Genomic DNA, 27,332 nt, shown 5'->3' with positions numbered 1-27,332 from the left:
TATACCTGGGAGTGAAATTGCTGAGTTGTGGATTATGTTTGTGTGTATCTTCAGATTTACCAGATAATTGCAAGTAAATTTTCCTTAGTGGAAAGAGTAGTATTATTACCAAATTAGGAAAATGACCAGGGACATCCCAAGCAAGGAACTGTCCGTGCAGAGATCCTCAGGACATAAACAGCAATGTGAGGCTGTTTTGGGAAAGGGCAGAAGCCACAGTACCTCTGGTTCCAGGCTGCAGAGCTTGGACCCAGCCTCTGGGGCAGTGTGGCACTACTGTGGGGAGGGACAAGATGGATGTACATTTTGGTGGAACATTCTTCTGGGACCTCCCTCAAAGTGCCTGCTGTGCTTGCTCCAAAGGTGATAGTCCCTTTGCCCACCTGGCATGCTCGGACCCGGGATCCTGTCACAGACAATGTGGAGAAGTTTTCCATTGAGACAGAACTCATTTATAAGTATTCTCCCTTTCGCAATGAGGAAGAAGTGATGACCCAGTTCATGAAGATTCCTGGGGGCAGTGGTGAGTAGGATGTGAGCCTATAGCCCCTAAAATGCAGCAGCCATGAGTAGTATGGGGAAGCAGGGCAGAGGGTTGGTCTGTGGGTGCTGGCAAACAAAAGGAGGGCTTCTGTTCCCAGGAACGCTGGTGATCATTTTCAATCTCAAACTCATGGATAATGGAGAACCAGAGCTAGACATAATCTCAAATCCACGAGATATCCAAATGGCAGAGACTTCTCCAGAGGGCACGTGAGTGTGGCTGGGAAGAGAAGAAAGCCCTGGAACTGGTGTTTATTCTGTCAGGGAGGTAAAACTCAGGAGGGAGAGGGGAAAAGCTCATTCCCCAGATTTCCCAGTATTCAGTTGAGAATGCCACATGTTCTTGCTCTAAGGCAGAAGTGATAAATCTGATCTTTAAGCCAAAAGAGAAGGCTAATGATCCCTTGCTTCAACTCCTTGATGGAACAAAAGAAACAGACCTGATGAGGAGAGCGCAATTCCTGGATTCTGCATTGGGGCAGTGATAGAGCCCAGTCAGTTGCCTGTGGGTTACCTACCTGTGCTGGGGAAGTGAGGGGCCAGGGTGTGATGCCCACACTGAGGGAGCACGTCTTCAGAGTGGCAAGAGTAGCTGAGATATGAGGTGGAAAGGAGCAGGGCCTGCAGCGAGGTTGTCCTCCCATGGGTACATGGTTAGACTCTTGGGGTGGGTGACAGCATTCCTGCCTTCCTGCTTTTTCAGGAAGCCAGAGCGACGCTCATTCCGTGCCTATGCTGCTGTGCTCTACATTGATCCCCGAATGAGGATCTTTATCCATGGGCACAAAGTGCAAACCAAGAGGCTTTCCTGCTGCCTGTACAAGCCCAGGTAGGGCTCTGGACACATTTCTCTGGGGCATTGTTGGAGTGATGCTGGTTGAAAGGCTCTGACAGAGTTGACTTTGGGCATTTAAGCTGGTTGTGATTTACTGAGGTTCCCAAGAGAGGGGTGGGGGTGTCTGATAGGCTGTGGAGGGAGGCTAGCAAAGCATACTGAGTGTGAGTGCCTTTGTGGTATGGAGGGTACCCTGCCTGACACAGTGAGCAGAACATCTTGGCTTCAGGAATCTTGAAACATTATATTGGGAAGCAAAGGCTCTGGCTGATGACTGAGGTGTGTTACTGTGGACACCTGGGGAGTAGTAACGTTGCTTATCAAAGATGGAGCCAGGAGGTAAGGGGCCAGTGGAATGAGTAATTGGTTTTTATCTCTGAATGAACATGCCTTTGTCTCATCTTGGGGAAAGGTGAGGGTGGGACAGTACAGTTTGGAAGGAGGTAGGAAGGCTACAAGGCAAGGTGTTTTCTCAGCTGCGCAGGTTGCTGTACTGCCCCATTGCTAGTTCAGCCCTTAAGTTGTTTTTCCCCTGTTCAGGATGTACAAGTACACATCAAGCCGCTTCAAGACCCGTGCAGAGCAGGAGGTGAAGAAAGCTGAGCACGTAGCCCGGATTGGTAATGCCCCCTCACCCCTACCCCACACTGGCCCTGTGCAGAAGGGAATGCTGGGGTGGGGGTTGTCTGAGAGATGTTGCTTATAGCCTAAGTTAAAGCTGACACCCAGGGATAGCACTGTCCTCCGGAATTACTGGTCCACCTCTTTGTACACCTTTCTCTGTTACCAGTTCCCCTCAGCACTTTCCCCCCCAAATTCTGTTTTCTCTTCAGCCATTTATAGGGACTTACCTAAAACAATAGCAATTCCTTGGCTTGCCTGGAGTGAACTCTGACCCATATACTTGTGAAATTGGATCCTGACTCCAGGGCAGAAATCTTCATGCTGAGTAGGACTTACCAGCAGCTTGATGGAGAGTGATTAACTGAGGACTGGATAACTTCCAGCTCATGCTGAGGGTTTAACTCTAGTTGCCTTGGGTGATTTTTGACTGTTCTAATTCATTTGTAAAAATTGAAAAGCATATTTCAGGTATAAATAGTGCCTGTTTCTTGGGACCTCTTGGTTTTTTGAACTTACTGCTGTCCAAGCAGGGGAGTTGCTCTTCCAGCTCCCCTGTTCCTTGACCGTGTACATGCTTCTTATCCATCGGAGATTGCTTTGTGGGATTCAAGAGAGGTGATTAAGAGTTGTGAACCTTTGAGTTCCTTATCACGGTTTTTTCTGGGTTTCAGCTGAAGAAAAGGCACGGGAAGCGGAGAGCAAAGCTCGAACATTAGAACTACGCCTAGGTGGAGACCTCACACGGGACTCGAGGGTAAGGCCTTAGGCCTCTGGCCATTCCCTAGCATTAGCATCTCAGAGCTGACCTGGCTTAGCCCTAGGCTAGTTGTGTGCCCCTTGCCCTAAAGCCCAAAATGGTATGTTAAGATGGTCCCATAATCATCGGTAAGCATAATATTTTCCAAAATCTTGGCTAATCATTTCATTATGTTAACCATATGAGAAGAACACTGTATCTTAGTTTGTAAAAAGATATTTTGAAGTGAAGAGGGTCACTTACCCCAAGTCACACGTAGTAGTCAGGGTCAGAGTAGTTCTCTGTCCTCTATCTTGTTATGGCAATTTCCCAGAGAAATCAGACGGCACTCAGAGGTGGTGAGAGAGAAATTTGTCACACTGGCAGGCTCAGTGGGATAGCTACCAAAAGTCTGAGCTTGGGATTGCAGGAATGGTAAGGTTTTATACAGTTTGTATGAGGAAGCTTGTTACCCCATCTGTGATAGACTTTCTTTATTGTTTGGGAAGGGGGTCAAGGTAGCCATGGCTACTACTGTTGGCAAGCAGCACACCATGGGAACTTTCCACTCCAGCAACCAGCAGAATGTAAGCTGCAGACTTAGCGACTTCCTGCTTCAGCAATCCAGCACATAACTCTGTAATGGTCTGTTGTTTCATTTGGGGGGTGTTTCCTCTATGTTATCAGACCTGGGCAAGTGAAACACAGCTTTTGAGTTTGCTCCTAGTTATGTCTTTTCTGTAGAAAGGAAATCTCCAGGTATGTTTTTGCACCTGTGTGATTTTAAGTGAGAAGTTTCAGATGTGGTATTATTTACCTGTTGTGGCCCAGAGCACAGTCTTCCTCACGTGGTGCTCATGTACATTTCCAGGTGATGTTGCGACAGGTCCAGAACACAGCCATTACCCTGCGCAGAGAAGCTGATGTCAAGAAGCGCATCAAAGAGGCCAAGCAGCGGTGAGTACCAAAGGCTGACATTGTGTCTTTTTAAAATAACGTAGCTTTTGTACCTATTATTGACAATAACAATCTTGAGGAATCCCTTACCAGGAATGGGAAGGTTGACGTTCCTGGAAGGTCGACATTCCATCACAAAGATTGCTTTGAGGGAATCATTAATGTTGTGATCTCAAATGCTTGTGAAATGCCCACTAGTGAGAGAGGTCTTAGGTTCTTTCTGAGGCCAGGAAGTGGCAGGGCAGGGCCAGTACCTTGAATTGAACACCGAACTTTCTTCACTGGCAACAATCTCATCTCTTTTTTCCTTCTCTACTATTTTCTTGTTCTTTTCATTTGGAGGATATATAAATTCTTCATTCTATAAAACTTGAAAAATTTGGAACATTTGAAATAAAAATTCAAATCTCTTCTTTACTACTTAGTGATAGCTACTGGGTGACTATTGATATATTAGGACAAATAATATACTTACTCTGGATAGATGGGATAATGCTGAGATTGAGATCTGGAGCCTCTTTCATCTACATCCAGAAAGGGCAATTGTCCTGCCCAGGTCATTAAATTATGTGTCCTACCTTCATGTCAGGAGCCACCCTAGTTGCTGGGCCTTGAGTTCCTGCCTGGCTTCTTGTTGACTGCCTTACCACGGTGGCCGTAGGTTCCTGGTTTCTTCCATCTCAGTCAAACCTCTGTTTGCTCATCTGCTTTTCAACTTTCTACAATTTTGTTGACATTTTGTTGGCCTCTTTTCTTACATGTTCATTGTTCTTGCGAACTTTTGTCTTTAAAATTAACTACTGTCACATTAGTGTGGTGTAAATATGCAAAAAACCTTGTGTTTATTCCACCATGCAATTATCTTTTCAAGACTTGCAGCAGCTTCGGTGTATCCCATTCAGACTTAAATCCATCCTTGTTTTATTATCAAAAGCCAGCCAAGTTATTTATATATGTTTAATTAGGGATGCTTAGAGTTGCTGCTTGACACATATTCCCTATCAAGTCCAACAGGTTATACATTGAATGGAAATGCACAACTTTTGTTTAGCTTGCCTCAAGTTTAAGCTGAAGTTTAGCACATCTTAAACACCGTGGTGCTTGTGAGCTAATTGCTAGATCTTGAATTTGTTTTTTGTTTTCTCAGAGCACTTAAAGAACCTAAGGAACTGAATTTTGTTTTTGGGGTTAATATTGAACACCGGGACCTGGATGGCATGTTTATCTACAACTGTAGCCGGTTGATCAAAATGTATGAGAAAGTGGGCCCACAGCTGGAAGGGGGCATGTGAGTACTGCCCAAGGAGAGGTTTCCAGCCCAGGGTAGATGACAAGGAATCTCTGAACAGTGGAGTGACAAAACTGTGTCTTCTCTCTCCCTGCAGGGCATGTGGCGGGGTTGTTGGGGTGGTTGATGTGCCCTATCTGGTCTTGGAGCCTACACACAACAAGCAGGACTTTGCTGATGCCAAGGAGTACCGGCATCTGCTGCGGGCAATGGGGGAACACCTGGCACAGTACTGGAAAGACATTGCCATTGGTAATGGGTTGGCCCTTGCCTCTTTTCTTCACTTCTAGCCTTAGAATGCTCTCATTACCTAACAAGGATGAATTTAGGAGGAGCAGGAGACTGGTGTCTAATGTGCTGTGTGGGTATTTGTCTTCCAGCCCAGCGGGGAATCATCAAGTTTTGGGATGAGTTTGGTTACCTCTCTGCCAATTGGAACCAGCCACCATCCAGTGAGCTTCGATACAAACGCAGGAGAGCTATGGAAATCCCAACCACCATCCAGTGTGGTGAGTCAGTGGTGGGAACCCCCACCCGACCCCTTTACAATGTAGTCCATCACCCTCTTCTCTCCATCCCCATGCCTGCCTCCTGACCATACTGACGTTCAGGGACTTAGGGTCTCACAAGGGACATGAGTGTGTTTGGTGATGGCTCTGAGCTCGGTCTTGGAACCCAAATCTACTGTCCTTGCTGAATGAGGCAGAAAGTCATCTAACCTGCCAGATCTTACTTGGTTTGATGCCACACTGTTTATAGTGTGAGTGATGACTGAGCCAGGATCCTGCCACAAGAGGCAGTGGGGCAGGGTCTAAGGGGGTGTTGAGAGTCCACCATATAGTTTCCATCCTTGCTGGAATCCCTATCTCTGAGAATAATTACTTTCTGTAAGGAACACAGAGTTGGAACCAGTGTGAAGACACTTGTATGGAAAGGCTGAAGCATCTTTGCCTTGGGCTTGACTGGGAGGAGCCAGATTATAGATATTGTTGGTGGGCATAGCTCATGCTTGGGTGGGATGTTTTCTGTATTGCAGATTTGTGTCTTAAGTGGCGTACCCTCCCCTTCCAGCTGAGTAGTGTGGAAAAAGATTACCCTGACACCTGGGTTTGCTCCATGAACCCTGATCCTGAGCAGGACCGGTGAGCACTTTCTCACAAAGAGATTGTGGGTGCCCCTCACACACACCCATATTCTCTTCTCTCTTTGGGGTAAATAACTCACTATGCTTCTTGAGGTCAGTGTTCACATCCTTACATCTCTGTCTTGATACACGTAATAAGTGCTCTGGAAGTAAGGGCAGGTTGTGTTCTACAGTGAGTGTTAATTCAGTGTACTTGGAGAACTCTGAGTTGGTTGCTCTGGTGAGAGACAGCATGGTTGGCTGAGGAAGAAGGACCCGCCTACCTGGAGCCCTGTTTTGCCAAAATGTCCCTAATATCTTCTCTGTATAGGTGTGAAGCTTCTGAACAGAAGCAGAAGGTTCCCCTGGGAACATTCAAAAAGGACCTGAAGACACAGGAAGAGAAGCAGAAGCAGCTGACAGAGAAAATACGCCAGCAGCAGGAGAAGCTGGAGGCCCTTCAGGTATGTGGGTTATTGGATAGCAGGCAGAGCCAGCCTGTGTCAGTAGAATGACCCCTGCTTACTCACGCTCTCCACTCACCTGTGTGTGTTGTCAGAACTTTTTAATCCCAACCTCCAGCTACAGTGATTATGTAGTATGCCTTGATTTTTTTTTTTTTTTTTAAAAACCAAAAAACTATTTTGTTTATATATTATGATGTGGTCCAGTTCATGTAGAATGTCTTAAAATTTGGTAAATAAATGTCTTACATATTTATGATATCAGCCAAATGTATTTATTACAAAAGCTTTTCCCTGTCTGGGAATGTCTTAGGTATGACTCCCTGTCCTGAATCCCACCTGTCCTTTCTGTCCTAATCCATCAATATTTACACATCTTTTGTTGGTTCCTTCTATATAGGAATTTAGTCCATTTACACTTTTTCCCAGTGTCTCAATTGCTGGATTAACCACATGGAATCTCATAATTTGCTGATGGTCTGTATATTTTTTCTCTTATATATGTGCAGATATACTTTATGTGCAATAACTAGTTCTTTCACATAATAACAAGGTGTCCTATTTAATCTTCTCTAAAAGAGATCCAAGTAAAATGATATTTGTGAAGTTTATAATTTGTGAAAACTTTTTTTTTTTAAAAAAAGATTTATTTATGCATACAAGAGCTGGGGTACAGGCCAGAGATGCGGGAGGGTGAGAGGATTCACCAGAGACAGAGTGGGGAGCAGACTGACTGACACACACTGCTGAGGGGAGCAGTGGGCGGGACAGGAGAGGTCTGCTTTGCCATATGGGTTGCACCCTGGCTGGCCGGGGATTGAACTTGTGCTGCAAAGACTGTGGATTGCTTCATAGTGCAGTGCTTAACCCCTTGCGCCACCAGGGAGGCCCTAGTCTGTTAAAACTTTTGAGACTTTACTCATTTCAGTTTTGAGGCCACGCAGTTCAAATATAATGAACTGGGTTAAGACCATAGAAGTGGGCTGAATGAAACCATAGGATTCAGAACAACAGAATTGTGTATTTTTCTTGCATGAGAACCATGATTCGACAGCAGATGTGCACATCTCATAGTGTGATGGGCTTTTTTTTTTTTTTTTTACCAGCATGAGGAGCTTCTGAACATCTGTACTTGCACGGCAGGAGGCCAAATAGCATGTCACCTTTTGGGGGCTTTACCAAAGCTCATTTCTTCTCCTCCTCTCCTGTCTTGGGTCTTATTACAGTTTGCATTCAGCCAGGGTGGCCTTGATTGCCTCTTTCGCCAGCTTGGAGCAGTGCATTTTCACAGGAAGAAGGCAGAGTTCCTTGGCGAGATACGTTTTTTTGATGGTCAAGGCTTCCTCTACCACCTTTCTCTTCCATTGCAGAACCACAGCCAAATGTTTTAAACCTGGCATCCATAACCTTCCCTTTTCATCCACTAGACTGTAATTTCATCACATCACATGCCACCACCAAGCCAGCATTTTTAGATGTCAAGGGAACCCATGTTTCTAGGATTTTCATAGTTATTAACCCCTGATAGAGCCAGGCTGGAGCTGATAGTTGCCGGAAGGCTCCAGAGCAGCAGCACTGAAACAGCCTGCGTCACATGGCTGCCACAGATGAGCGTTCTCCATTCTCCATCATGTTTGGGCTTTTACCTATGCAGTCCACATTCAAGACTGACCGTATTTTTTGTCTCCCCAGTGAGAATAGGAAATGCACAATAACCCTTACTTTTTATTTGCTCACTCTCCCAGACACATAGTGGGAGTCCAAAAAAATTTGCTTACATGTACCAAGATATGCAAACAACCTCATAATTGTTTTCCTTGCAGAAAACCACACCCATCCGCTCCCAGGCTGACCTGAAGAAATTGCCCTTGGAAGTGACCACCAGACCTTCCACAGAGGTAAAGCCCAAGGACAGGAGAGGGGCTTTTCTTTAGGTGTCTCAAGCTAGGATCAAGTTTTTACTGTCTCTGGGCCTCTTTTAGGAACCAGCACGTAGACCTCAGCGTCCTCGGTCACCCCCATTACCTGCTGTGATCAAGAATGCCCCAAGCAGACCCCCTTCCCTGCATACTCCTAGGCCAACCAACCAGCCCCGAAAGGCTCCTGTTATCAGCAGTACCCCAAAGCCCCCTGCCCTGGCAGCTCGGGAAGAGGCCAGTACTTCCAGACTGCTGCAGCCACCTGAGGTACCCCGAAAGCCTGCTAATAATCCAGTCAAGACATCACCTCGGATTGCCTCTTTGGTGCAGCCACTGTCACCATCTCCACTTCCTAATTCCAAAAGTCCTCGGGAGGTCCCTGTCCCCAGAGCCATCAAGACTCCAGTGGTCAAGAAGCCAGAGCCACCCAGTAAACCCTCTCCGGTGAGATGTTTTTCCTCCAGCCTCTAGCTCATTCTCAGTGATGTAAAATTGGAATTGAGCAGTGACAAAGCTATACTGGGGGATCCTCAGGGGAGATTATGGAATCCAAAGTGTCCCTGCGATCTATGGAAAGATGACATCTATATAATTGAGAGGACTTGGTTAGGGGTATAGAGGGAATTGGTTTCCTGTCCAGAGAGATCGTCTTCATTGCCCCCATGTTTTAAGTTGCCTCTGTTGGCTTCTCATCTATAGCATAAATTGTTGGCCTCGTGACAGTCTTGGATGGCTGTAGCACTGGTTGACATGTTTCAGGGTGGTCACAGCTGGCTAGACAGGTAGGCTGACAGGGAAAGCTTTTCCCATTCCAGTTTTTAGCAAATATCCTAATGGACATAGGGGCCAGGAGATTGCTGTATATTGAGTAATAATCGGATGGGACTTGTTCCTGAAGGAGACTGGGGAATAGTTAAGTCCTCTTCTGAAGATTCTGTGGACCATATAGAATCTTCCTGCACTTCAAGGGCTACTAACCCCTCATTTTCTCTCCTTACTCTAGGCTACTCCTAGTCGTAAGCGAACTCTTGCGGTCTCTGATGAGGAAGAAGCTGAGGAGGAGGCTGATAGGAGGAAGGAAAGGTCCAAGCGGGGCAAGTTTATTGTGAAGGAGGAAAAGAAGGACTCAAATGAGGTAGGTGGTGGTGATGAGGCTCTCAGCTCCCTCTGCAGGGTCTCCATCTGCCACCTGCAGTCTTCACCAGTTCTGTTTGTGTTCTGTGACTTGAGGCCCAGTTCGTCTTGGAAGTACTCTCAGTCACACAGGATGGCATCAGGTATGCTTTTCAGTGAGACTGGCTTCTCACTCTAATCACGGTCCCGAGATTACACTGACAAAGATCAGAGAGGCCTTGAAACCCTTTACTGTCCATTTATGACGTTCTGCCCTTACCTGCTCTCTTGTTTATGACAGTGGCAAAGGGTAGATAATACTGCCTAAGGATGGTGATTTAGAGAGTGGTTGTCGGCAAGGCATGGTGATTTAAGTTGCCATATAAGACAACATGAGATGACGGCAGATTATGCGATCATACACTTCTGGGCGACACTGGAGATACCTCTAACAGAGTCTGTTCTCCTTGCAGCTCTCAGACAGTGCTGGGGAAGAGGACCCAGCTGATCTCAAGAGGGCTCAGAAAGGTGAGGTTGGGGGAGGTACCTGACAGCCAGTGCAGAAGTGGAAAGTGACATCCCTTGGCCATTAGCAGCTTACCCTGAAGTGTTTCTGGGCTCTCATGTAATACAGGTTTCAGATCTAATCCAGAGAGAATTCTGTAGATAACAGACCCTCGTGTTTAGCATAAATTCCTTGGCATTTTTCTCTGGTAGTTATTCATCCTAGTGCTCCTTAGCACCCTTGTTGCAGATGGGAAAGGAGACCAGGGTGGCTGGGCTCCATGTCCCTGGCATAGCAGGGGCAAGCATTTAGGGGTTTTTGTCCCTGTGAATCCTGGGATAAATATGGTTCTGGCTGAGTCAAGAGTCAGGGGACTATAGTTTAGTTTCCTGACTAGTACCCTGTCCCCATTTTCAGATAAAGGATTGCATGTGGAGGTGCGTGTGAACAGGGAGTGGTACACGGGCCGTGTCACAGCAGTGGAGGTGGGCAAGCATGTGGTGAGGTGGAAGGTGAAGTTTGACTACGTGCCCACAGATACAACACCAAGAGACCGCTGGTAATGCCCCTTCCGAGAGGTTGACAATGCTGGCTAGGGCAGGGGGAGGCGGTATCCCCGAACCCCTCTGCAGGAAGCTCATCCTGGGAGCCCAGGACACACGACACATGCCCTGTGTCCTCCTTAGGGTGGAGAAAGGCAGCGAGGATGTGCGGCTGATGAAACCCCCTTCTCCGGAGCATCAGACCCCTGATACACAGCAGGAGGGTGGGGGGGAGGAGGAGGCAGTGGTGGCCCAGCAGGCTGTAGCCATGGCAGAGCCCTCTACTTCTGACTGCATTCGCATCGAGCCTGACACCACTGCCCCGAGCACCAACCATGAGACCATTGACCTGCTCGTCCAGATCCTCCGGTGCGTGTCTCCCCACTGTGGAACTGGCAGTATCTCTCCACTCTGCCATGCCATTCTGAATTCCTGACCCCACCTTCTTTCTTGTTTAGGAATTGTTTACGGTATTTCCTGCCTCCAAGTTTCCCCATCTCCAAGAAGGAGCTGAGTGCTATGAATTCAGATGAGCTAATATCATTTCCTTTGGTGAGTCTGGCCTGACCTCTGATTTTGTACTCTGCAAGCCCCCTTTGGTGTTGTGATAGTCAGTTTTCAGCCATGTCCAACCCCACTCCCAAGCCAGTTTCCCTTTCTTCTACTTAGAGGAGACTTGATGTGGAAAAAGAAGTGGCTTAGTTTGACATGACTCTGGTATGCAGAAAGCTGTAAGATGCTAGGGCTTAGTTATCGTTTAGGAACAGCATTTTGATCTGACATTTTATAATGTCATTCTTATCTGACATTTTATAATGTATATATCCTTTTTTCTCTTAGCAGAGGGAATAAAACTTGTCCCAGGCAACAGTGAAGAGCTTAGGCTCAAAGTGCCTACTATTAGAAAGAGGTGTAGAGCTGCTCATGACATGTAGAAGTAAGCACTGGGTCTTATTTAACCCAGAAAATGCTGATGTGTGATGCCTCCCCTGAACTCTCTTTGGACCTCAGTAGTGAGCATCTAAGAGAGGCCTGCCTTCAAGTGGCAAGTGAGAATTCTCAGTTCTCAGTCCTGTGAGAATTGAGGTTGATCACAAAGCTGTTGGCTGAGAGAGAAAACTTTGGGGTGAGGGTAAGGAAGATGATTTGTGATTTGCTGTGTAGAGCTAAGTATTAGCACTACATTTTTAGTGATGTGCAGTGGGCAGGTAGAGACTGGCATGTGAAGAGGGTGGGAAGGCCAGGGCTGGAGATGGATCTGGAAGCTATCCACGGCAAATAGGGGTGCATTTATGGTAGAAATAGCTTGGGGTCAGTCTCTGGAGAAGAGAATTGGAATTAAAAATTGTGCATTAGCATATATATTCAAGATAGAGGACCGTTGTGTGACAACTATATTCTTGCTAAAAGCCCGTCAGAGAAAGAAATTTGGGGTTTTATCACCTTGTAAAAAGGGAAATGAGGCTAGGAGTTAAAGAAGTTTAGTCTCAGGGAGAGGAAGTCAATTGAATGCAGGTGCTTCTTAGCACAATGGTCTTGCTTTTTTCACGGTGCCGCTCTGCTTCCCTGTAAGATGGGAGAACTCAGGGAGTCATATTAATAAGGTCCATGCCACAACTCTTGCCCTCGTTTAGGCTGCAGGTATGCTTTGTAGATCCCAGGAATTAATGGCTTATAGGTTGGCTAGGTCAACCTGGCATCCTTGTGTCAGATTTATTACTTTTGGCCTACATTTTTTGCCAGACTCAGAATAAAGCCTGAGTGCAGTGGACTAAAGTGCTCAGACCAAAATATAGTGAGCAGTAGCAGCTTAGCTTATTTTCGGAAATGGAGTTATACCACTAATGTGTCAATTTTATAGTCTCTTAAATTGTAATGTTTAAAGTAACTCAGGCTTTACTTGAATATAATGAATATATACTTTTTCCTCTGTCACATACACACAATGGACTCTAATGTTCATTATTCTGTGAATGGGGTCCTTTTCCCCATTATGCTGGACTAGGAATTCCATAGCCCTTAGTAATTGCCAATTAACATTAATATCCCACCTCTTGGACATTTTAACTACTTAGGAAAGACAGTAAAAATCTGATGCTCCATAAATATATTACGCAAATTTAGAGGTATCTGTGGTTTCTGGGTATTTGATAAATATTTGTGGAAGAGAATTTTTGGTCTTGATATTGTTGGGTGTGACTGGAAACAGATTGCTGAAAGGACTGTTCTGATGTTAGAAAGGTATGATTGAGTTGGGAGAGTGATTGCTGTTCTTTCATGTCACCTGGGTTACCACAGCTTTCTGTCTGCCAAAGCTGAGTGTGCGCTCCCATTTTTGTTCTCATGGCAGTCCCCCGAGATTGGCATTAAGATCTCTCTACTCTAGAGCCAGAATTACTACTAGTCTTGGGTTTAGCATCCCTTCAGATCAATTGTCTTTGTGCTCAGCTAGTTTGGGGCACCAGTGCCCATCTAGAAGGGTTGTGGGGGAACCTCTAGTAGCTCATGTATTCACCCTCTGCCTCTCTCCCTACAGAAAGAGTACTTCAAGCAGTATGAAGTGGGGCTCCAGAATCTGTGCCATTCCTACCAGAGCCGCGCTGACTCACGAGCTAAGGCCTCTGAGGAGAGCCTGCGGACCTCTGAGAGAAAGCTCCGTGAAACAGAGGAGAAGCTGCAGAAGCTGAGGACCAACATCGTGGCGCTCCTGCAAAAGGTGCAGGAGGTGAGCCAGGCAGCCCTCTCATTGCAGCTGGACCACCTGGTGTCTAAGGGAGGGGGGCCTGGGCACCTCCTGTTCCCTTCTCCCCACTCACAGGAATCTGTGGTTCCAACTCTGGCTGCACAGCATCCTGACCAGGAGGGCTGGAGGTGGTGCGGCTGCCTGGGCCTCATCCCAGCCAGACCCACGGTATCAGACTTTTGCCCTTGTTTAGATATTTTCCTGTACAACCTGGTTTGAGAGCCCTCCAAGCCATAAAACAGAAGTTCTCACTTTTCCAGATGACGCCCAGATGGAATTGGGTAACCCAGAAGCTGGTAGTGCCCCATAGGGTCTCAGTTCTTCATCCAGGTAGTAAATACTGAGGGCTTGCTCTATGCTTGTCCTGTGGATACCAAGTGAACTAGACAAGTGAGATAAGTTCCCTGGCTTTCACAGCCCAACAGTTCTTTGAAGAGACAGTTGTTGAAGGTGGGAAGTGCTGTGAAGTAATAGGAGATAAATCAGGGAGGCCACTTTACTAGGGTATTTAGGGGAAGCCTATCTGAGGAGCTGTTTGAAGTGAGAGCAGAACCAATCCTGCAAGATCAGTATGTGAGAATTTTGGTTAGAGGTAAGAGCAGGACCCATGTCCCATGGTGGGTAGTTGTGGGTGATACTAGGAGAGAAAGGGCCTGTTCCAGGTGAGAAGTCACTGGAGGGGTGTGCATGGTCTAGCTTGCAATCTAAGATATTTACTCCGGGTGGTGTTGGAGGGCCTGGAAGAGCATGGAGGTTAGAATCTGGGACACTGGTGAGGAAGTTCCATAGTTGTCTGGGGTGAGAGATTCTGGTGGCCTGAACCTTAAGTGGTGGCAGGGAGAGAAGTGGGAAGACTTGCAGTAACTGAGGGAAAGGAGAAAATGGTGATTTTTCTGGTTTGTCTTGAATCCCTGGGGGAGGGAAAGGGGTGACTTGTATTGAGATGGGAACAACGTGGGGTGGGTTGGTGCGGGTAAGCTGTTTTGGATGCATATGGAGTCTGAGAAGCCTGAGCACATCTAAGGCAGCTGGGAACTTGGGTTAAGGCAGTGCAGGAGAAAGAAATCTGGGCGTCATCTGTGCACAGAGGATGGGGAAGGGGAGCATGATCGAGATGGGACAGCCCTTATATGGGGGGAGGTGGGGTGGGAGGGAAGTAGGGTGACTCTGGGTCAGTCCCCATGGGCTGCAAAGAGGGTGGAGAGGTGGGCCTCCCACTGCCTTTTGGCCCCCTAGCTGATTCTGCTGCTTTCTATTCCAGGACATTGACATCAACACAGATGATGAGCTGGATGCCTACATTGAGGACCTGATCACCAAGGGGGACTAAAGGATTGACAGCCAGAGATCAGCTCCCTTGCCCCTAAAGGCAGAGTCCCTGGGGGGTGGTATTTCATTCATGGGATGATCGTCTTGCCTTGGTTTGACTCATGTGGGACATTTGTGCTTTTGGAGGAAAAGATCTCTGATTCTTTGAATCTTCTTCCCTAAGTTTATAAATATTTATTTTTTAAAAGAAACAAGATGCTGTGCCTGCTGTGAGACCATACTTTTTTTTTTTGGTAATACTTGGGCAAAGGACAGAGAACCAGGATGCCAACGAAGCCTAAGCTGCTGCTTTTCACTCCTGGCCTCATTAGATGCGGCAAATCCAGCACCATCCAGTGGTTGGAGAGGTTTCAGGGGTAGGGTTGGTCTCTCTTCTAGAGAATGAACAAGTTGGGATCTGAGGGATGGGGCTGGGAAAGAAGCCCCCAGAGTGGTGCTCCCCCTAGGGGCTTTGATCCAGGGACCCCCAAGGGGACTTTGATCTGGAGGAGGCTCAGCATTTAGTGGCTGTCCCTCTCATGGCTCACATCTCAGGTTAGAGATTTGAGTGGTGGCCCAAGCAGCTGTCAATCATCTTGTTTGTAATGTTGTCCAAACACTTGGGGAAAGAAAAGTCCTTCAGCTCACCTGTCCATTCCCCAAGTTCTCCCCGCAGGAGTGATTTTCTGGTAACTGTGGACAATGAGGTTTTCAGCCTCAAATTATTTGAATCCAGGTGGAGAAGTAGAGAGATGAGACTGTGGTCTGACTGTGGACTTGGGTAGCACACCAAATGTCTGAATGCAGTAGGACCCTGCATTTCAGAACCCCTGGTGCTGATCTGGTGGTCTCTGAATGTGGCAGGGTCCTGGGGAGGCACAGCTGCCACATATGTGCTAGCTGATCTGCAGTTTGATGCTGGTTTTTTTTTTTGTTTTTACTGCTTCCCCTCTTCTTGGTCCCACTGTGCCCAGTCAGTGTCCCTGCTCTGGGGCAGACGGGGAGGAGGTCACTGAGCCACAGGTATGGGAGGTTGGGCTGCAGGGATTCCAGAGACAGCCCTGCAGGAAGCACACTATGCCTTCCCTCCCTGTCCATTCAAACTCGTATGATTGTATTCCTCCAGCAACTTCTCAGGGTTAAAGACAAAGGCAAGAATTGCTGAGTTTTCTTTTGAATGGCCATTGGAAAATTTTTGGTTTGATTTCTCCCAGCTCTCTTCTCTATACTCTTTATTTGGGGACATTGGATTTCTGAAGGCACAAGAACTATGGTACTATATTATTGGTCTGTGATTCTGGTGTCCACCCACCCCAGGTCAGCATGGCTCACATGCCACCCCATTTTGTCTGCAGAGACTGGGCATACTGGTGAGGAAATCAAGCCACACTGGAATCGAAAGTTCTTACCCACCTGCGTACATGCACAGCACCTATTGACTTTAGGGTTTCCCTGAACCACAATCTTCAGGGAGGGCAGTTTGGGGAAATAACTGCTCATATACCTGGCCTCTTCCTTTGAGGTCTTGGGGTTTCTTGAGCTGATGATTCCCCTCCCATCCAGCTCTCTCCACACCAGTCCATATACAGTTAATTTTGTCCCCTAACCTACTGTTTTAATCTAAAAGGAAGTTGGTTTTGCATTTTTACCAGAGGGTAATACTCAAGTTTTTTATTGACACATCTGTAATCAAAATGCAATACTATAAACTTGCTGGCAACTCCGGAACTCAGTCTCTTTTCTTCTCTTGTAAAATCCAGCACATTCCTCTTCATTCTTTCTACCGCTGTGGCTTTGAATTCGTCATTCTCATCTCCACCATCTTCATTGTTTTTGTCTTCACCCTCAACACCTACAGAAGCTGAAATACTGCACATTCTAAATACTCACTTCCGAGTGTGCCCACCTTGACTAAATCCACAGCTAGGCTGAATGCCTATGCTGTTCCACAGGCACAGCTTCTGCTATTCTGGTTAGAAAAGCAAATGCAGAGAATCTCTTCCCTTCCCTAGCATGAGACCAATCTTGGAACTTTGATGACTTGGGAGGAGGAAGATGGTTTGGTTGGTCTATGGCAGGAAAGTTCTTGGTACAAGGCCACAAGAAGGTGAATGCGTGCAGAAACCCTTGTTTTCAAGGAATCGGATGGATGTGAATTTTTTTTTTAAAGTGATACATGTACATGGTAAAAATAAACAGTATAAAAGATTAGATGATAAAAAGCAAGGGCATCTCCTCCCACCCAACACCTGTTTTCCTCCCTCAGAGAGTATCCAAACACACACCTACTCTGTTCTGTTTCCGTCTCCCACCTGTTTCAGAATAGCTTATATGGGTCTACTTAATTCTGGACAACCACATAGCATTTCAATGTTTTGGATGTACTGTCATTTAACAATCATACAAACATTTGGATTTCTAATCTCTCTGAAAATGCTGTGGTGTGTCTTGATTAAGTCAGACCTGTGTATATATAGTATAAAATCTGAAGGAGATGGCTGGTAAGTGATGGATGCATTAATTCTAAGATAGGTTACAGAAACTAGTTCCAGTTCAGCTACTAATAGTGTGTTTCCTCCATTCACTTGGCAGTATGCAGTCTCTTCCATCTTAACTGTTTACTAGTTGGAAAGAAAAATGGATTAACATGAAATGGGCATCTTCATTGGCCAGTTGTTTCTCTTCTGGTAGAGGGCTATAGTTCTGAATCTTGGGTTGTCAGGGACTCTTGTGAATCAGATGAAAAACAGGGGTGAACAACTCAGAGGAATGTTCACTGTTTACAAGCCCCTTTACCCCAGAACTGTCCCATGGTTAGAATTAAAAACACCCCTTTAGGATCAATTCCAGGTCAGGACATGAGTTTGACATTTTTGTTTACCAAAGAAAGAAATGGATTGATAACAGGCTGAGAAAAATTTCTCTGGGTCCTCCTATATATCCATGCGTGACACTGCCTTTTGGCTCTTCTTGTTGGGTCCACTGGCCTACAAGAAGTAGACTGTCTTTCAGACCTGTGGTTCAAGCAGTGTTGGCCAAGAGTTCACAGTTGTAAGGACTGATAAATGAAAAAGCTCAAAGTTATTTGCCGTTTACATAGAACACAAGGCTTGACCTGAGTTGTTGGTGCCTTCACAGCTACTTTTCTCTATTGGAAATTCTGTCTGTTGCTAGGCTGTAATGGACTGGATGGTGGATGCCACATGTCTGAAATAGCCTCAGAATTCCACTGGAGGGTTCTGCCCTTTGTTTAAGATGGAACCTCTGAGGCTTCCCTTGCAACAGCCACACTGCTCTTGGTTCTCTGAGCAGCTGAACAGCCAGCTTTGGTCAAGGCTTGTAGAGCTCCAAAGGAACTACAATCCTGTCCAAAAGAATGAGGCACTGCTGGGGTACCCTCTCCACAGGGTCTGAACAGTGGAAGGGCCTAGGAAGCACAGGACTCAGCAATGAGCCAAAATGTTGCCAGGCCTGTTTTTCAGTCTGGCGATTTTCATCCAGTAATGTGGAATGTGCTTGGCCCAAGGAGGGTTCTTGGGTCCAGCAAGGCCTCGGACAAATCACTGTCCACCCATAACTCCCCATTCTTCTAAAATAAAGGCGCTTGGATGACAATAAAGGTTTTCTGGCTCAGACTGCCAATAATCTGGAGCTGGTCCTGACTGATGTTGGAACTGGGTCCAAAGCTGCTTTGTTTCCCTGACCCCCGATCTTTGTTTCCAAGATTCACTGCTTGTCACCTGCTTGCTTGCAGGTCTTGGCGGGTCTGTCCTAACCATCTGGCCAGTTTCAGTATCCCCTAAAGATGCGACGGGAAAGGCTTCCAATCCAGCCTTCCTGGGGCTGTAGGGCAAAGCTGGACCTGAGGGAGGAGCTGACAGATCCCTCCTCCTTGCTTGTCCTTTCTGGGTTCTGCTGAGATGCTTCCATGGGCTATTTTAGGGCCCCTTCCTGCTGGGCAACATGTTTCTTGGGAAGCTGTGACTAGCGTTAATCCACTAAAGTTTTACTGCCCTTCCTCCCCCACTTCTTTCTGCCCCTCTACTGAAGCTCTGGGTTCCTACTCCCCTCCCCAGTGTGCCACCATGTTAAGCAAGCTGCTGGGTGTGAGCGGCTGTGGTGGAGAGATGCTACTTAAGAGAATCTTAGTTCCTCACACTAAATCACAAGCTGCCTAGATACACCTCGAGCCCGAGGGCTGCCTGCAAATTCTCACCTGGCCCGGAAGACGCAGCCAGAACCTGGCAGTCGGCCGTCTCCAGAGGCTTCGGTGGCCAAGGCACAGCCCTGAGTGAGGATCGGCAAACCCCCAGCCAGCCGACGGTTGCTGTCCGCCGAGGGCGCCCCCTGCGGCCAGTTCGGACCCTCGAGGCACGGCGCCTGCCTGCCCAGCACGTGCCCCTCTGCTCGGGCGCTTGCGCCCTGGAAGCGCCCAGCGCCAGGGGAGGGGTGCGCGGGCGTGGGCGCCCCGACTAGAGTCTGTGCAGGGCTGCGACATCTAACTTGGGTGTGCGAGGTGGCCCGTGGGGCCTACAGGTCGGGTTGCGGCGACCCGGTTGCATGTGACCAGGGGCACCTCTTAGCGAAAGACCTTGGGGAGTCAGTGGAGCCGCGTTCCGCCCTTTGGGGAATTTTTTTCTGGTGGTCTCATAATTAAAGCCGGAGAAACCTCTTTTTTCGGTGGTTTTCCGACTTCTTTTGATCACTATAGAAAACATTTTGTTGGTGTAAACATCCTTAGAGTGCGGAGCTTTTGTATCTACAAGACAGTTGGAGAGGAAGCTGCAGGTTTTAAAGTAGCCACATGCAGGTAATTTTCTGGCGGGTCCTGCCCCCTTGCAGACCGCCGCCCCCCTGCACCCGGGCCTCCTGGGTTTCACGGCTTTGGTCCCTTTCCTGCTCGGTTATCCTCGGCTTGGAGTATGAAAGGCAAACATTTTTAGTTTGGGGGGTTTCCTATCAACCTGGAATAACCCCCTAACCCACCCTCCAATCTTACATATTGTTGCAATAATTTTTTATTTTTGTTTCAACCTCCACTCCTTGTGGAGTGTATTTCAATACAAGCAGTGAGGCAGGATGGTCGGTCTTCTTGTTTTCCCCAAATGGAAATTCACGTATGCTGGCCTCACTCATGAAATTGTTAGGGGGAAAGGATGACCTAAAGCTAATTCCATACAGGCTTTGTGGACTCCACCCCCACCCCAGGCCAAAGCCAAAGACACTGGGAACTCCAAATCCCATCACCACCAAAGGGAAGGAGGCTGGGACCTGAGGGTGGGGTTAAGCCGCCAGGTGGATATAAAAGGCAGACACGTGGGCTTTGGGGATCCCCCATTTTTGGCTCTCCACCAGCTCTCAGCGTCCGGCCAGCTCTGAGAGTGCCTTTGGGTTTCCAGGTCGTCAGATCGGGTAGGACGCATTAAAGACTTTATTTTCCTATTTTCTCCCTGAGTTGTACATTTTCCTTATTTCCTTTTCCCTTGTCAATAAACCTTTTATTAACCTTTTGTGTGTGCCTGCAGTGGAGTATTCATAAATCCCTTTTAAGCGTGCGGGTGAGGACCCACAGCCAGGAACCCGTTCTATATGGGGGCTGCTCTAACAGCTGGCGCCCAACGTGGTTTCCAAGCTTCACCCGTGGTTGGCCAGCCCAAAGTAATTTTTCTTGCGTTGGTCACCATAAAGCACACTAGGTCTAAATGAGCCCCTTGCTCATTATTTATATTTCACAGTTTGGCTTGGGGACTGTTGGTCTTGAGATGCCCCCCTAAGCATAGCAGTGACAGCATCGCAAGCTGTTCCCATGCGAGTGAGGGCCTAGCCAGACTTACATTTTGTACGTCATCAGCTTTTCGATGGCTCAGTCTCGTTTTTTTTTTTAAACACGCTTCCAGGTTATTCTTAGAATTTGTCCTTACTTGAAATTTAAAATCACTCTATATTCCTAAATGTTTGGTGGTTGTCACTATTGTGGATGGGATAGCCCTGATAGAATATCCAGCTGTATTCCTGATTATTAATCTATAGAAAGATTCAGTAGTTTTATTTTCTATTTTATGAACTCTGGTAATTAAATACACTTACTTTTTTTTTTTTAGATATAGTGTCCAAATTTGCTGGTACCCTAATATAGCAATACTTTCCATTTTGTTTTAGCTAGGCCCTCTGAAATGATGAAAAATATATGTACTTTTAAAAAATTGTATGTATTTTTTACATCATTTTTCATTTTTGCACAATGTATGCACTTTCATCTTGGTTATAGTCCCCATACAATTCCCACCCCCCCTTATTTTGATTGTAATCCCTTCTCCCCTCACATCCCGCCCCTCCCAGTGTGTCTCTGGTTTATAGTTGCTTGTTGATTTTGATTTTATTATAATTAGTCTTTTTCCTGGTCCCTTATTTAGGTTTTCTAAATTCCTGCTATGAGGGAGACCATCCGAAAAAGAAAAATACTTTTAATGATGAATGTCCTGGTCTTGTCTCTGATGTGGATGGAAATCCACATTATCACTGGTCGGGATTTTGGCTGTTGGTTTTGGTAAATCACCTTTAAAATGCATGAAAGGAGTTTCCTCCTGGTTTTTGTTTTGGTTTGTTTTTAACTTGGGGCCTCTGGAATGGAGCCAAGGCTGCTAGTTCTGCCCCACCCATGTGGCATAGGGGCACCAGTCCTACAGAATGAAATGTGGGTTGTGGTCTACCCCACCCCACCCCTGACTAGATTGTCAAATACATTTTCAGGATTTAGTGGTAAAACTCTATGGGTTTGTTTTTGTTTTTTTTTAAGATACTGTTTTAACAGTTATTTTTTTTCTTTTTTTTTTAAAGATTGATTTATTTATACAAGAACTGGGGTACAGGTCAGAGGTGTGGGAGGGAGAGAGAATTCACCAAAGAACAGAGTAGGGTGCAGAACAGGCAGATGGGCCAAAGACATTGCTGAGGGGAGCAGCAGGCGAGGCAGGAGAGGTCTGCCGCACCATGTGGGTTTCTCCCTGGCTGGTCGGGATTGAACCCGTGCTGCAGAGGCTGCAGACAGCTCCACAGCACGGCGTTCAACCCGCTGCGCCACCGGGGAGGCCCCGGTTACTTTTTTTTTATTAGACAGTGGCTACAAGAGAATACTGTAAAAATATAAAATACTTGAAAGAATATACAGTGTGCATATCCATCGCCTGGTTTAAGAAAACACATTATTTTACTATATAAATTCCTGTGTCCACTTCTTGGATCCTCTCCCCTTTGCTCCCTGCTCAGTAGTAACCACCATCCTGAATTCTGTGTTCATCTTTCTTTTGCTCTTTTTGTACTTTTTATATTCAGCTTGTATTCCTAAATAAATTTGTCTGTTTTTGGACTTAACTGTACATAATGTATTATTTACTACTATCTATTTGCTTTTTCTTATCAGTATGTTTCAGAAATTCATCCGTGCTATTGGATGTAGCTGTAATGTATTCATCGCCACTGCTGCATAGCCCGTCACTACTGAATACTATATAGTGATGAAAATGAGTGAATTGTGAACAGCACAATTATTTATCTGTGCCTCTGTGACTCACATTTGGGTTGTTTCTAGTTTTTTAATATTGCACTACATCTTGTGGACATTTCTGTCTCCTGTTGCCTGCATGCTGGGCTTTCTCCCTAGAATCCTTGGAATTGCCAAATCATAGGTCATACCTGTTTTAACTTTACTAGGTGATAGTAAATTGTCTTTGGAAACAGTTTTATCAATTTACATGAACAGGGACACAAAGTGCTGCTTTATCCTGCTTCCTCAGTTACACTTCTATTGGTATACTTGATTTTTTTTTTTTGCCAGTCTGATGCATGTGTAGTGGTTTAACTTCTTTTTCCCTGATTTCTAATGTGATTGAACATCTTTTCTTTCTTAAGACAGGGCTTTGCTTAAAATTTTTAACCACTTTTCTATTCTTTTGTCTTCTTATTACTGATTTGGTTTTTTTTTTTTAATTAAATATTCTGGATACAAGTTCTTTATAAGTTATCTGTGTTCCAATCCTTTTTCACTCCTTGTCATAGTTTTGTTAAGATTTATTTAGTGGGTACAGTCTGTCACCAGTTGCTTCTGCGCGCCATTGGGACCCTCCTCCGGTGGCAGCAGCTCCGAACCGGCGCTTGTTCAGCGCTCAACCGCTTTTTTTTTTTTAAAAAAACTCTTGAAATGAATAGACATTCTTAATTTTAATGTAGACTAATTTAACAATCTTTTATATTGTTTCCATTTCATATAAGTTGTTTAAGAAATCCTTCCCTACCCTGAGGTCATGAAGATAGTATTTTATATTATCATCTAAAACATTTATAGTTTGTCTTTCACATATAGATCTTTATATTAAATATAGATTTAATATAGAATTGACTTTAATATGGAATTGACTTTTTTTTGGTATGTGAGATAGAACTTCAGTTTCTTTCCCTTCTGATTGGCCCTGCATTCCTTACTGAAGTCGCTTCTCCATTAACTACAGTGTTACTTCTCTTATCAGATGTTCTTATGTGTATGAGTCTGTTTCTGGATTTTTATTTAATTCTGTTGGGCTATTGTCTCTTCCTCTGTGTCAACACCACACTGACTGACTTTGAGTTTTGTTTTTTTTTTTAAAGATTTACTTATGCATACAAGAGCTGGGGGACAGGCCAGAGATGCTGGGGGGTGAAAGGATTCACCAGAGACAGAGTGGGGAACAGAACAGGCAGACTGATTGAAATACACTGCTGAGGGGAGTAGTGGGTGAAACAGGAGAGGTCTGCCTAGCCATGTGGGTAGATTCCCTGGCCAGCCTGGGGATCGAACTCATGCTTCAGAGGCTGTGGATTGCTTCATAGTGCGGTGTTTAACCCCTTGTGCCACCAGGGAGGCCCTTAAGTATAAGTTTTGATATCTAATAGAGACTTACCTACTTTTTCTGCTTCAAGAGTATCTGACTAGTTTTTGGTCCTTTGCATTTAACATGTATATTATAGAATCACTTCATCAAGCACCCTGAGAATTAAAGTATTTGTCATCAGTTTGAGAATTGATGTGATGTCTTCCAAACCATGCAGATGATGTAACTTCATTAATTTAGATATTTCATTAGTCTCTGAAGAAAGTATTACGCTTTCCTTTAGAGGTCTTGTTATGTCCTTTGTTAGATGTGTATCAGGTACCCGATGATTTCTGATGCTATTGTAAATATTTTTAAAACTTCATTTTCTGACACTTTACTACTAGTATATAAAATGTAATTGATTTTTACATTATTCTAATTTATCTTTACGGTCCTCAGCTCTACCAGCTGAGCTATCCAAGGACCTTCTAATTTAGATTCTTTTGGATTTTCTATGATCTTTGAACTACATTAATTTTGCCAGTTCTCATACTTCATATATCTTTCTTGCCTCTATTGCAGTGGCCAGGACTGCCAGTACAGTGTTGAATGTCAAGGGTGAAAGCAGGTATCTTTTTGTTGTTGTTGTTCCCTAACTCACAGAGAAAGATTGTTTTGGGGGGTAAACTAACGTTGCATTTCAGATAATTTTTTTATTTGCTAGATTTGTTAGTATTTTGTTCTGAATTGTACCATCATCATGTGAGTGATGCCTGTTTATAATTTTTCCTTCTCTTGTCCTTGTTAGGTTTTGGTGACCAGGTTATACTAGCCTCAAGCAATGAGTTGGGGAGTCGTCCCCTTTCCCCTCTACTCTTAGTTCCTATGAGACTGGCTCTCTTCAGGATCCAGAGTTTTGAGTGTGTATGTGGAAGAGGAGATTTTTAACTGAATTTTTAAGGTCGCTTCTACTTTGTTTTGATTAGATACATATGAGACTGTCTCACTTTATTTTCTCTCGTCTTTATCATTTTTTCCTATATGTGTATCTGTTGCATTTTGGATACTTTTTTCAGATCTCACTTCCATGTCACTAATACTTTCTTCAGTTGTGTAGTGTTAGAAAATTATTTTTAGTGCTTTTCAATTTCTGGTAACTCCTTAGAATTTTTTCAAGCCACTTTTCTGTTTCTAGAAATATATTAAACATGATTTTGTATTCTTTGCTGACAATTTCACTATAAAGAGGAGTTTTATCGCTGTTATTTCTCTTGAACATGGGCCAACTTGTATTTCCTTGTGTGATCAGAGATGTTGTGCTGGGAGTTGCTCATTTTCTGTGCAGCCTCATGCGTGGGGTTCCAAAAGGCCTGGAATGAGGGAAGATCCTCCAGGGAGGTTTTGTTTGTTTCTCTCATGTGACTGGAGCATTGCCAGTTTGGGGCCACACAAGATTTGCAGAACTGGGCTGAGGGTAGTCTCCGGATTACAATTCTTAGGGGATTTTTTCCTGCTCTTAGGCCTTAAGATTACCAACGTTCCTTGTATTTTATCTTGGATTCACCATAATATTGAAAGTACAGGCTTTTGGGGGCCCAGCTTTATGGGGACATCTCCTTTTAGCTGCCCTACTTTGGGGAAGTCGTTTGAGGCGGTGAAGAACTTGGTGAGCTCACAGGGCTCAGTAAACGTGAGGACAGAGCACGCTTGTCCCTCTCCCAGGTCTCCACATCCACTTAGTTTTTGGCCTGAGTATTCCTGACGTTCTTTCCCAGCTCATGGAAGCAATTAAGCTGTTTCAAAATCTTATCCAGCATGGCTAGTTTTCCACAAAGGAGGATTATCGAGGAGCCAAGTCTGCCATGTTGCCAAAAAGAGAAGTCCTTCTTGATCTACCTGAGAGCATGCATGATTTCTTCTGCAGAGCTTCTCAACGCTGACTTACACTTGTGTTTCGGTGGTAAATCTGCTTGCATGTGGGCTTCTCAGCTTAGGGTATCAGTCTTTTGTATGTGGCTGGATTCTAGTTGCTATTATTATATTTGGATTTATGCAAATTCTTAAGTGAATTATATATTTTTAATATTTTATATATTTCTTACATTTTAATGTGGTTTCAGGTTTTGTTATTGAAGTTTTGCTGGTTAGCTTCATAAGTGAAAAAGCTTTGTGATTGTCTGTTGTTGCCTGTGTTGCACTTCGAAAGTTTTCCCTCTAGTGTCCCTCTGCCTTCCAGATGTCAAGCCCCGGCCCTGAAGATAAGGCAGCCTTAGGCCTCCTCCCCAGAGGTCTTCAGGAGTGAGCAGTGATGTGGACTGTAGCATTAGGGAGAAGCAACGCTTCCTGGGTCACTTGGTTCAGGCCTTCCCAGTTAGGTCTGTGAGAGTCCTCTTCACAACTTGATGGGGCAATCACCTGCTGCCCCTGGTAGTGTCTCCTTGATCCTTTGCTCTGGTTGGGCTTCCCAGCTGGAAATTATTTCATTCAACATTTACTGAGAACCTACTATGTGCTAGGCACTGGGGTTGCTTCAGTGAATCAGACAGACAAGATCCCTACTCTTATGAAGCCACAGTCCCCTGGAGGGGGCTGGGGCAGAGATAGTCAACAAACAAGTGAAATGCATGGCTTGCCAAATGGTGCAGCGCAGAAAAAGGAAGCTGTTGGTCTGCAGCTTCTTACCATATTAGGATGTGTGCAGGTCAAGTCTGCGTTGTTCCTTGCCCCTCTCCACTTCTTTTAAAACACTGCCTTAGCTATTTTGTTTTGTTACACAATTGCTCCCCCATATAAATTTCACAAGCATGTCAAGTTTTTGAAAAATACTGGTAGGATTTTGATTAGAATCATCTATCATTCAGTACAGTTTTAATTTTACCAAAAAAAGTTTGGCATTTTGTTAGATGTATTGTGAAGCCCCTATCACATATGTCATGGTATCTTTCTTTCTGTTTCACATCCTTCTAACTCTTAGCTGGAGGATGAGAGACCACTGAGGGATCTTGCATACTTGTCAGAGGGTCTTTCCTGAATGTCATTCTGATGTTACTACATGTTCAGAGCTCTACCTGGCTCTCTTTCAGGCTCTCTGATCCCTTCCTTTGCCTCAATGGACTGGCCTTTGACATATGTAGGCTTTTTCCATGCAGCTTATTCTTTTCCCTGGCACATCCCTTTCCACTGCCCTCTGGGTCTGTCCTGGGCATGCCTCTCTCCCCTTTTCTGAAGTGAGAGCTACCCCTCCAGCTGGACTCTCCATTGCCTGCCTCCCCACAGATGGAATGCAAGGCCTCAGAAGGAAGGAGTTGTATGGGGCAAATTCTGGAAGTGCTGGCAGTAGAAGGGTGATCCAGGGGATCAGACCAGCCACTCTAGTCCAGGTTCTGGGAGCTAGTGATCCAAGTTGCTTGGCAATCTAGGGAAACAAGCAGCCTAGATGATGACTGCCCAGCAAGTATGGAACTCACCAGGACCTTCTCTGAAGGTGGTGGGCACATTGGCTTGGCCCCTAACAGCCCCAGGCAAAGCTATAACCCTAACCCTAGGATCTGAGTCAGCCCTTTGTAGCCTTCCTGGTCTAGACTCCATCTCAAATGCCCTCTACTCCACCCCTTGTCAAGACTAACCTGTCACCTCCTTGGCACTGAGCAGAATAAGGCTTCACATTCCTCCTCCATGCTGCTTTGTGGGCTGTCACCTGTCCTCTATCAGCCTCAGGGCCAGGGCCAGGGCCATCGAAATGCCAAATCCAGGTTTTTTTTTTATTGTCAGCAAATGCTGGCTCAC

At 45.5% G+C, this 27,332-nt stretch overlaps 1 protein-coding gene across 4 annotated transcripts in view; it reads left to right on the top strand.

The window, feature by feature from the left end:
* The window catches only part of MORC2 (MORC family CW-type zinc finger 2), a 36,181-nt gene extending 21,266 nt beyond the window's left edge, over positions 1-14,915 (top strand). Inside the window, exons 7-27 of one of the 4 annotated variants that reach the window (XM_037510906.2) lie at positions 364-523; positions 642-753; positions 1,247-1,372; positions 1,919-1,998; positions 2,674-2,756; positions 3,610-3,695; positions 4,843-4,983; positions 5,081-5,235; positions 5,364-5,492; positions 6,020-6,125; positions 6,438-6,570; positions 8,394-8,468; positions 8,553-8,933; positions 9,493-9,624; positions 10,076-10,130; positions 10,525-10,666; positions 10,794-11,018; positions 11,108-11,201; positions 13,186-13,374; positions 13,498-13,560; positions 14,654-14,915. In XM_037510906.2, the coding sequence (XP_037366803.1) occupies positions 364-523; positions 642-753; positions 1,247-1,372; positions 1,919-1,998; positions 2,674-2,756; positions 3,610-3,695; positions 4,843-4,983; positions 5,081-5,235; positions 5,364-5,492; positions 6,020-6,125; positions 6,438-6,570; positions 8,394-8,468; positions 8,553-8,933; positions 9,493-9,624; positions 10,076-10,130; positions 10,525-10,666; positions 10,794-11,018; positions 11,108-11,201; positions 13,186-13,374; positions 13,498-13,560; positions 14,654-14,722 (2,736 nt within the window). In that variant the 3' untranslated portion in view covers positions 14,723-14,915. Of the gene's footprint in view, positions 1-363; positions 524-641; positions 754-1,246; positions 1,373-1,918; positions 1,999-2,673; positions 2,757-3,609; positions 3,696-4,842; positions 4,984-5,080; positions 5,236-5,363; positions 5,493-6,019; positions 6,126-6,437; positions 6,571-8,393; positions 8,469-8,552; positions 8,934-9,492; positions 9,625-10,075; positions 10,131-10,524; positions 10,667-10,793; positions 11,019-11,107; positions 11,202-13,185; positions 13,375-13,467; positions 13,561-14,653 lie in introns of all 4 variants that reach the window. The other 3 variants (XM_037510905.2, XM_037510908.2, XM_037510907.2) reach the window with 3 other exon arrangements.
* The last annotated feature ends 12,417 nt before the right edge of the window (positions 14,916-27,332 follow it).

The sequence above is a fragment of the Talpa occidentalis genome, unplaced genomic scaffold (assembly GCF_014898055.3).
Source record: "Talpa occidentalis isolate TD23 unplaced genomic scaffold, MPIMG_talOcc4v2.1 talOcc4.14, whole genome shotgun sequence".
Taxonomy (NCBI): domain Eukaryota; kingdom Metazoa; phylum Chordata; class Mammalia; order Eulipotyphla; family Talpidae; genus Talpa; species Talpa occidentalis.
This window is presented reverse-complemented; position numbering and strand designations above follow the sequence as displayed.